Source organism: Ochotona curzoniae, unplaced genomic scaffold, assembly GCF_017591425.1.
Source record: "Ochotona curzoniae isolate NIBS_2020 unplaced genomic scaffold, NIBS_Ocur_1.0 contig_3622, whole genome shotgun sequence".
Lineage (NCBI taxonomy): Eukaryota > Metazoa > Chordata > Mammalia > Lagomorpha > Ochotonidae > Ochotona > Ochotona curzoniae.
The window spans coordinates 22,137,579-22,148,494 of NW_024465926.1; the positions used below are offsets into that span (position 1 = coordinate 22,137,579).

Sequence of the window (10,916 nt, forward strand, 5' to 3'; positions counted from 1 at the left end):
TTTGGTACAGGGAGTGGGGGGGCACTTTGGGAGAGAAGGAGGGTGGAGTCCTCATGAATGGGATTAGCACCCTTATAATAAGGGGACCCCAGAAAGCCAGCTTCCTCCTCCTCCAAGGGAAGAGACAATGATAAGCAGGCCTCCTCCCAACTCAGAAGCAAGCCTTCAGCAGATGCCAAGTCTGCCAGCACCTTGTCCTTGAAATGCCAGCCAGAAGGGAACAAAACAGCTGAGAAATCAAGCGTCATCGTTCCTATGCAGCTCCTGTTGTAGCTGTCCAGACAGACCAAGCCACAGGGTGTTGAATCTTGAAGATAACAAGCATCCAGAAGGCCTCACTGAGACATCATGCAGACCAGCCAGCTAGCCCAAGGCCCAGCTGGGGATGCCTGGCAGAGAAGGAATAGATAAAGAACAGAGACACTGGGTGTGGTGCAGCGTCCTTGCTGAGTTCTTCTCCTTAAGTCTCAGCTCCAGGAGGGAGTAGAAGGGTACAGATCCTACAGAGTGGCCACAGGCTAGCACCTCCCATTTCCGCACAGCCCCGGGGCCAGCTGTCATGAGCCCCTGGAAGACTCAGCAGAAGAGAGAGAGGCGGCACCCTCCCTCCCCTTGCTCCTGTCTTTAATCAAAATCGTACTCAAAATATGATTCTGGGAGATTATATTGGGAGCTTTGGCGGGAGACTCTGATGGGGGTGGGGTGGGGGGAGAGATACAGGAACAGATTGCCAGTGGGGCTTGGGGCTGGGATAATTGCAGGCTCAGACATGCCATTCTCAGGCCTTTTGCTTAGACCCTGGGAGCTTCCCATCAGCTAGCGCTCCCAAAAGGACATTGAGCACCTGGGTGAAGATTTTACACCTGGAAGTCTAACAGGGGAAGGTGTTTGTCCAAGCCGCCTCACCAGGTGGCAATGCATGTGCAAAACTGAAACAAGTCACTCAGGACTCCAGACCTCTGGCACAGCCAGAGACGGAGGTTTCCACCTCCAGCTGGGGAAAGGTGCAGCGAGGCTAGAGATGCAGAAATCAACTCCTGGCACTTAGGTGGTAATGCAGGCCACTAAGGCAGGCCTGCTGTGCCAGGGCTCACTGCTCCCACACAAGGCAGTGCTTGGAGGCAGTGTGCAGGCAGGATTCCTTGTCCCCAGCCTGGCCTGGCTTTCCCGGGTCCCTTCTCCACCAAACGACCAGTAGGAGCCTCACTTCTGAACTGGAGACACCTGGAAGGAAGCTTCCGCAGTAGTCTCTGTGGTCTCCAATCTCAGGAGGGTTCTACCTGGTCCCCCAGGAGGGGGTGGGGTCGAGAGCGCCTTGAAAGAAACCTCTGGTTAATGCGCTTTATTACAAGCGTTAATCCCGCAAAGCCGACTGGAAATAATGTTTATCTTTTCGCAGTTTAATTTTCCGGACCCTAAGCCGCGGGTCAGCAAGGGCGACTGGAGTGTCCCCGGGGAGGCTGGGGGGTGGGAGCAGCTGTCACTTAGGAGCGTCTGGAGAAAGAGGCTGGGAAGGGTCCCCCAGACGAGGCCAAGATCGCCCAGCGCTAGAAAGGGGCGTAGGTCCTTGAGAGCTGGGACCGCCTCCACCGACCTGAGCTACCTCTACCCTCCCATCGCGCCTCAGTTTCTTCATCTGAAGGCTCGCTTTGCTTTTGTAACTCGGATCTCCAAAGTCTCCTCCGTTTTCCGAAGGAGATCCTGCAGGGGGCTCCTGGCCAGTGTTTCTAACCTTCCGCGACGCCCCCGAAGTCGGGAAATCTGTCTAGGACGCAGACCCTTCTCGCTCCGATCTTCCCGCAGTGGGGCTTGCGGGGCCCTGCGCAGCAGGCTCGCTGCAGCAGGCGCACGCCAGGGCTGCCTTCCCCTGGCCCCGCCGACCCCAGCCGCGACTCCGCACAGCCCCGGGCCGCACTGTCCGACCGCCTCGTGGCCGGGAGATGCGCGCAGGACCCTTGCTGAAGCCGCGCTGGGTCCGGAAACGCTAAGTCGGGCAGCCTCCAACCTGCCGGGACCCCGGGGCCCCCGACGTCGCCCACCGGCGGGGCCAAAGCGCCCTTCTCTTCCCATTAGTTGGCGGTGCCGGAAGTGTTTGCTGGCTCTGCTGATTAAATGGAAAGAACCCCCCCGCGCTCTGCGAGAATCGGGAAGAGCAGGGGATCCCCTGGCCAAGGGGTCGCCAGGTTGTCACTATTGCCCCACCTTCCAGTAAGTTTAACAATCCAAGCAGGAACTCGGCAACAAACATCCCTTCATTTCCCTTCAACCTCCCTCGTGCTCCGGCCCGCGGGGGCGTCAGACTGGCCCGCACAAAGAGCGCGTTGGGTCAAGGGCGCCGCGTCCTGGTCAAGGGCGCCGCGTCCCAGTTTCTCTCCTGCCTTTCAAAGAGGATGGAGTCTGCAACCTACGACGCCCGGTTCGCAGAGCCCCTGGCCACATTCCACCCTCTCCTCCACCTCCACTTCTGTCTGCGTCCCCGGCACAAACAGGCTGCACGGCTTGGGTTCGGTTTGATTATTTTTAAGGACACACAGGGATGGGAATGGGAGAAGACCCCCGCGGTCCGTCCTTGAATTACAAAGTGAGGGGTGGGGTGAGGGGGTTGGGTGAGCAGCAGAGGGACCGGCTTCGGGCTTCGAATCTGGAGCTGGAAGACTTGGTGGGTGAGTTGGCTCCAGGCTCGCTGGCGCAGCCTCCCTCGAGGCCTTCTCCCCTGGGATCCAGCCGCCTTCTCAGCAGGATCCGATAAGGAACTCGGGCTCTTCGGGCAAGGACAGCCGCTCCCAAGGTTTCTGACTATTTCTTAGGCCAAGTGAGAGCTCCTGGTCACCCCCGGGCCAGGTCTGGCAGCTTCTTAGCGTGCGGGTGAATTCAAAACGTGGGACTCATTTTTCAAGATGCTTCAGCAAATCGCAGCCGTTGCGCTAACCTGCTGAGAGAGGAAAGGTTGATTAAAACCCAAAGGCCGTTTCCAGGAGATTCCTAGGAAATGGGAGGTCAGCGCCCTCTCCTCCGGAAGGGAACCGAGGTCTAGCGGCGATTTCCTTGCCAGAGGTCAGGTTGAGATCCCCGATAAGTGAATTAAAGTGTGGCTCAACCACACTTCTAAGGGACTGAAACAATTACTGCTGGCTGTTTCTGGCAAGGGGTCGGTGCACTTCCCTTCCTTCAGGCTCTTAGTACCTAGAACATTCCCCCGCTCTGGGGGAGTGGGCACGGCAACAAAACGGAACTCACTGGGAGTAGAGCGCCTCCCCGGGACAGCACTAACTCTAGCGGGCCGAAGCTTGGACTGCAGAGATGACCTCAAACCCCCGACTGCCTGGCTGGCACACTTCCCCAGACTTCTCTGGAAGGCTTGGGTCTGCCTCAGCTTGCAGGTGTGGGTCCCAACACAGCAAGGAACCAGCCAGCCGGGACCCTCGGGTAGAGGAGAGGGAGATGAAGGCGAAGAGACAGAAGCATTTGTGCGAGAGAGGTAATAGAAGAGGCACAGCAGGTGTACTGAGCTGACCACTGGCCACAAATGCAGAGCTCTAAGTTCACTCTAAGTGAACCTAGGGACGTTTTATTGTCTCCCTCTGAGCTGATTACTCTCATTCAGCGGAATGATTTCTGCTCCTTCCTGTGAAGGAGTGCGGTTCGGGCTGCTCTGAACTTGGGTGGGCCGTGCGGTGGGGAAGAAGAGAGGTGGTTTGAATGGCAGGGCAGGAAGCGGGTGCACTCGCTGTGACAGGCGCTCCCAGCGCCGTTGGGGGCCCACTACCTTCCGCGCTGGCTGGGTACGGGCACTGCACTGCAGGCTCCCTCCGCCGCGGGCAGGGCGCACAGTTCAGCGGCAGCCCCTGCAGGGCAAACGCCGGGTTTCCAAAGGCTTTGGCTATGCGGGCAGATTGCTCGCCTATGGAGTCTGTGGGAATCGCGGATTGCCTGGAGGAGCGAGGAGGCTGTCCCGGGATCATGTGACACTCAGGGCTTCGTGGCGCGGGCCGGGGTGCAGGTGCGCCTTCCAGAGCACCGGCAGCTGCAGTGTGAGCCAGAGACCAGATGCGCGGTTTCTCGCCTCGGGGGTAATGCGTGGTCAACGTGGGGCCCCCTGGCTCGGTCGTGACGAAGTGAACTTCTCCCGACCCAGGGGGTTCACTGAAGGAGAAACGAGGCGCCACCAAGCCGCACTGCCTGCGCTGCAAGCGGTCATCCGGCGCAGGCAGCAACTGTACGTCCGTAGGAAACCCCGCCAGCCTGTCGGCTGCTGCAGCCACCGCCTCTTCTTCATCGGCTTCTTCCTCCTCTTCCTCCAGGTCTTCTAGGTCACTCAGCCTCAGCTCTTGGTTCTCCTGGCGGACGGTAAGATCTGCAATAAGCAAAGACCTAGTGAGAAAAGCCCCCAGGCTCCAGGGAGATGCAAGGCAGTGCCCACTCCAAGGAGAAGCCTTCAACAGGACGTGCCAGCACGGGGTGCGTCCTCCTATGACTCACCAGCCCTACCACATCACCCCTCGCCAGCCCCAGGGCTGGGCACTTCCCTCAGCCCTACTCCTTCCCTCCAGAGACGCCCAGGAAACGATACCTGGGCTGGCACATCGCTGTGTCTCACCTCCCCTATAGGGAAAACCAGGTACTTTCCCCTCAAGCTCATTACCCACAGTGATGAACTCACTGTCATTACATTATGCAATTCCACAAGTATTTCAAGAGTAGCCCCTAAGTGTTAGGCATTCCTGGAATCTCTGAGTGGAGGCCACATTCTGGTGGCACTGGCATGACAGGGTATTGAGGTGAATGAAAACTTTCTCACAATAATAAATACGGCAAAGGAAATTTTAAAAGGTGACATGATAGATGATAACTGGGATATGACTCTGGCCGCAGGAGGATGGAAGTTTTTCTGAGATGACAACATTCTGTAGGGAACTGGGGTGGAGGAGAGGATAAGCAAAGGCCCCGGGGCAGACAGAATCTACCACAGAGAGTGCAGACTGCAATGCCCATGGGCTTGTGTAACCCCTAAAGGGGAGAGGAAAATGGGCTGAACCTTTGGTGTCTCTTTTGAAGCAGTCCAGAGACTCCTCGGCTCCGCCCTCTGCCTTCTTCTCCTCCCCTCCTTTGTTCTTGGGCGCCCACGTCATCTTGTTCTCCTTCTTGAGGCGCCGGCGCGCGTTGGCGAACCAGGTGGACACCTGGGTGAGGGTCATCTTGGTGATGATGGCCAGCATGATCTTCTCGCCCTTGGTCGGGTAGGGGTTCTTGCGGTGCTCGTTGAGCCAGGCCTTGAGCGTGCTGGTGGTCTCCCGGGTGGCGTTCTTCCTGCGCCCAGTGCTACTCAATTCGACGGTGCCATAGCTGTGGGGAGAACTGGCTCAGGCTCTAGGCTAGGAGGCACCATCTGCTACCCCAGAGGGCAGCTCTGTACCCTTTCTCTCTCCTGTCCCAGAATCCACCTGCCCTTGGTAGACGGTGTGATGTCAGCCATCTGGGTGTCCCACTCCTTACCGGTCATACTGGTACTGCCCTAGGGTCTGCTCATAAGGATAATAGGCTCCTGGTTGTGCCAGGCCAGGTGTGAAGCTCCCTGCAGCCTCCTTAAATTCATACTGCGGATTCTGGTGAGAGAGGAAAACAAACATCAGCTCCCTAGCTCAAGGGGAAGGCAGGAGAGGCAGGTTGTGAACCATGATAGCTAGGCCACCACTGGCATGAATTGTGCAACATTCTCTGCCTCAGTTTCTCTGTTGGTAAAGTCAAGATAAAAAACAAACCTCACTGGTGGAGAGCTTAGCAGAATCCCTGGTGCAGAATATGCAGGTGTTAAAGCTGCTGTTACCACTGTAATTATGTGGACCTCTGTTACTCAGACACGAGCTGGGGTACTCCACAAGCTCTTCCCTGATGCTGTGTACCTCATGATGGGACCTGTCTGCATCACTCTCCCCACCTGTAAATGGTGCATCCTGCAGGCAAGAGAAGTGTGGGTGCTTTCTAAAGAGTGGAGCTGTGCCAACTGCACATTGTTGTCAAAATCTTTTATTTTGTACTCACTATTCTAACCATTTTCTTCCTTGGAGTTGCACCTGCTCCTAGATTTTGCCTAGAGAGGTCACAGTGGATCTGCCACTGCTGCTGCTGATGCCCTCCAGGGCCACAGGTTCAGACACCCAATCCCAGACCCCATCCCCAGCACTCACCAGTGCTCCATAGAGTGCAGGCGGCTCTGGACCATAGGGGAGGTAGCCAGGGTAGGACTGTGCAGCTGCTGCAGCAGCATAAGGGGTTCCGTAGATGCCCAAGGCAGCACCCAGTTCTGGCCGTGCAGTGCCCAGCAGCCGATTGTCATAGGGTGCACAGCAGAGAGTTGGGGCTGGCGGTGTGGAGCCTGAGGTCCCATCAGACATGGAGTGCGGAGCGGATTCACAGCAAGTGGCACTGGAACTTGCAGACACAAGAAACTACAAGGAAGAGAGAAGGGACACTAGGGGGGTCAGAGGCTGTGCCTGTGGCCAGCAGGTGCCAAACGGAGGAAGGGTGCTACCCATGGCTCCGTCATCCATTCCCCCTTCCACATTAAATGTCACTGTGTTCTGGTCACTCTGCCAGGTGCTGGGACGGGAATCGACGAAGTCTGTTTGTCCCAACTACTCACACAGATCAGAAGGTAGGAAACCGCAATTACAGAAGTCACACCCTACCCCCACCCCTGCCTGCCTCCCAGGCTCCTACAAACTAGCATTGGCCATCAAAAGCACATTGCTATTCCCATCTTATGGATAGGGAATCAAAGATCCTGGTAGTCTCAGACTTGTCCAAGGGCAGCCAGTGGGTCAAAGGTCGAGCCTGCACTTTAATCCGAGGAAATACACCTAACTTCTTTTACAAGAAACTGGAAATAGGTGCACGTCTTCGGAATTGTCCCAGAAAACCTCTGTCCCTGCACAACAACCAGCCTCATTTAGAAAATCTAGGGGCGCGGACCGGGCTCCTACCAAGGGAGGGGTAGAGTTAGAACGGAGGTCAACACCCTAACGCCACCGTCACCACCACAACTCCGCTGCGCTCAGGCCCAAGCATCCATTCATCGGAGCCTTTCCCGCCGCCTAGTACAGCTGCCCCGGCCTGACAGGAAGCACCCGGAGATCCCACCCACTGTGCTGAGCGCGTAGGCAGTGCCCTGCCTGGGATCACAAGATTTTCAAGCGTGCACGTCCTCTGTCGGGGATGAGGCACCTTACCCTGATCTTTGCCCTCTCTGACTTCCTCGCGGGAACGAGATGAGGCGACTCCGGGCCATCCGCGCGCTGCGCACCCCCGCCACTCGGCCTGTCCCCGACCCCACGGAGGCACTTCTTACCTGGGAAGCGCCACTGTATGGGTGTCCGAAGTGCGGGAAGGACATGATGGCTGTCCCTGTGCTGCCTTTTTCTTCCCTGTCAAGTTCGCGCCTCAGCCCTTAGGTTCGGCAATCCTAGTCGTGCGGAGCTTTGGTTCCTTACTTGGCTGCGGATGCCCAGCGCCGGTTCCTTCTCCCGCTTGACCCGACTGGAGGCAGAGCCGAGGCTAGTCCGGGTGCCAAGCCCTGGACTTCGGAAGTCGCCCCGTCGGCCCGGGGGGTCCAGAAGATAGAAGGGCCCATGGATGGGCAGGGGAAGGAAGAAGGTTGCGGGTTCCCAAAGGCGCGCGGTGGCGAGGTGAGGAGCGCGACGCAGGGCTGTGAGGCTCCTGAGGTATCCCAGCGCAAGGTGGCCAGAGGCTCAGTGTGACGTCACGGTAATCCCGGGCCGCCAGATAGGACCCTGGACCCCGGGCCCCAGGCCACCACGCGTGTCAAGCTCGGTCAGCCCGGGAGCGCGCGCGCGCGCGCTCCTCATCATTCACACTTGGTCCGCGAGGTTTGCGCGGTTGGCGAGGAACGTCAAAGACCCTGACCCTTTCCGCTCCAGCGCTGGATCCTTTTCCTTTTTTGCCTCCAGCTCACACACTCGCACACGCGCACACACACACATACAATCTACCCAAAATACCCGGGAGAAATAGGAGTAACGCCTCCCTCCGCGCCGCGCAGGCCCCCCGGCTCCGCACGCTCACCTCCTCCCTTGCGGCCCCGAGGAGCCAAGAGGCAACCGGGCGGTGAGGGAGAAGAGAATACAAAAGAGGAGACCGGAGAAAAGTGGGGGAGAGGCACGAGGAGGGCAGAGGAGGGGGGATGCTGAGTCTAAGTGCACCGAGGCGCGCGGGGGAGGGGACGAGAGCGAGGGAGGGGGCCTTGTCTGGGCGGAGGCTGAGAGCCGGCAGGTGGAGGAGACCCGAGGCTCCGAGGAGAAGCCTCCATCCACACCGCTCCTCCGCCTCTCGCTTGCAGGAAAGTTTGTTGTGCCCCAGGCCCAGGGCTCGTAGGAGTAGCTGCAGGCAGCAGCGGATCTCACTAGCCCGCCCATCTTTGTCCTCCTGGGATACGGCCTCCCGCCTCAGTCCTAGATGCCAGTTTGCCCAGTCTTCTCCTAGGCCAAGTCCTCGACCCCGAGACTGCTCTGCGAACGCCCAGCCCCTCGGCTAGACCAAATAGCGCCCTCTCGAGGCCGAGGCTCAGGGTCCCCTGCCCTGGATACCGCCTGGAAGCGCGCCTGGCTTGACCCGTGACCCTCTTCTGGAGACCGCGGAGTCCACATTCCTGGACCTCGCGAGGCAAGGCGTGGCTACGTCACGCGCGCCGTCCGTGGTGTTGCGGGGAGCTGGGAAGCCTGAGGATAGCGCTCTGGCAGGACTGCAGCCGCTGCGCTCCTCTGGGGGTGGCGCTGGCGTGCCGCAGTGGAAGCTCTGAGAGGGCAGCCTGCCCACTCGCTGTGCACCCTCCTGGACGCCAGGCTGGTTCCAGTGGTCTGACAGCCATCCGGTCCCCATCCCAGAGGCACTCACAGGAGCACTGGTTGATGTGTGGGACCTTGATGGTGCGTCCTTTAGACCTGCTGGGGGCTGGGGTGGGGATGTAGAGGAACCAAGGGGGCCCCACTCTGAAGACTCAGTAGCGAGGCTCCAAGCTACCCATCAGAAGGCCTCCAGTTCTTGGCATCTAGGGGCAAAGTGGGCTTGCCAGTCCGATGAGGCCAGGATCAGGTGCAATCTGCAGGCTGGAAGCTTTGCCGCTTTCCCCTCACAGGATCGCTGGGCTCTGGGCCATCTAAATCGCTCTCCATGGGAGAGGAGGGGGCTTTGAGGACCCTGCTGTGTTTCCCAGTTGAACATCAGGACAACGTGGCCCAGAGGGAAGTAACAGCTCTGGGTTCTTGTCGGGCGATAAGAAAGCCCAGTGACAGGGGCTAGGTCTGTGCCCCTGCCCCGGCCATGCCATCCGGTGGACTTATTTCTAGCATCTTGTAGAGGGGACTGATAGAGCCTGCTGACAGTGACCTCTGTGGAATGACAGCTATGACCCCCCTCACCTATTACCCAAGCCCCATCTTTCACTTCATCTGCCCAGATTCTGCAGAACGCATAGAAAGCCTTTAAGAACCTGCAAACCTAAGGGGTGGCTTCCACCAATACCAGCTCTATGTGAATCCAGATAAACACAGTCTCTTTGGTAGAGTTTTCTCATTGGAGAAAACTTGCCCCTGGGCTTGGGAAACTTGTAGTTGGAAAGAAAGAATTATGATCACGGCTAGATTGACTTAGTGATAAAAATTCACGGTAATAGATCCCCTGGCTTTTCAATAACTGCACTTTGAAGTCATTCACTCATTTCAGCTTGGATACATCCAAGCTAGTTTTCTTCTTCTTTTTTTTATAAGTAAGAATTAGAGAGTGTTCCTTAAATGAGTCTCTTGGGGAAGATTACTACTAATTAATTAATTGCAAGCATTTTTAGAGGGAAGGTATGTCAATTGTAAAGTAATAAAATCAGATAGTTGAAATACTTACTCAGCAACTTGGTTTGTCTATTCATTCCTAAGCAGATATTTTTGTTTTAGTGATAGAAAAATGTGGATGGAGGGGAAGAAAATGCATTAGCCTTTTCCTGGCTGATATGACTGTAAAGGGGGAACTCCCATCTGGGGTTTATTGATTTCTAGCTGATTTATAAGACCTCTGGTATCAATGCTATGTGCAGGGACTCTAGGTTTACCTCTTGTCTTGACTCTCTAGGATCAGAGCAAAGAAATGAGATGTCTGAAAAGCAAGTGGGAGCAACAGTAACAACAAAAAAGCACACAGTGGTGAAAGTAAATTGAGAGACGGGACTCTGATCACGTCTCAGCATTTTTTCCTTCTTTTGTGGAAAAGGAGCAATGAAAGACTCACATTATTTTAAGGACTGTCCATTGTCTTTGAAGGTGTATGACGGTTTCAGGGGAATCCATTGGAAAGTCTTGCAGGAAGGAAGACCTGGCAGCTTGCCAAGTGGGCCCAGGGTTTCCAGCTTAGGAGATGCTGACAGAGCCATTCTTTCCTCCCTGAAGAGTGGCTGCACCCACAGCACAGCTCTTGCAGTGGTCAGCTCCCAGGGCCTGGGGTCTGGCTTCTTACACATGGCTCTTGAGCTATTCCCACCCTTCCTATCTTGGGAGCTCTCTCAGCAAAAGCAAGCCAGTGTGGGTTAAGCCGGTATCAGCCTCTGTCTGGCAGAAGCCTCAGGTGAAAAGAAGGCTGATTCTTAAAAAGTCAGACGCAGGGAAGCTGCTGCGGTGGCGGCAGCATCTGCTTGTGTAGCCTTGAACTCTTCCAGGGCTGCCATTTCCACAGCTCTGTGCTCCTCTGCCACTGTGGCTTTTCATTGCTTTTGTTCAGCACTGATTAATTTCATTTCAGAAAAAAAAACCTCCCAATTGAATAAGTGTACACACAGAATTTTATTAAAGCAAGCAAATAAACCTATCCGATACAGACTTCCCAGTTATGGTTAAAGGAGCCATTTCACCTTTCACTAA

General features: G+C 56.5%; 1 protein-coding gene across 1 annotated transcript; it reads right to left on the minus strand.

Moving 5' to 3' along the window:
• Positions 1–1,727: 1,727 nt before the first annotated feature.
• On the minus strand, positions 1,728–7,390 carry IRX6 (iroquois homeobox 6). The gene is made up of 6 exons (XM_040982185.1): positions 7,346–7,390; positions 6,186–6,446; positions 5,494–5,603; positions 5,036–5,343; positions 3,767–4,354; positions 1,728–1,969 (listed from the first exon to the last, which is right to left on the minus strand). Exons 1-6 carry the CDS (start codon positions 7,388–7,390, stop codon positions 1,728–1,730), a joined length of 1,554 nt encoding a protein of 517 aa, XP_040838119.1.
• Between the last annotated feature and the right edge of the window lie 3,526 nt (positions 7,391–10,916).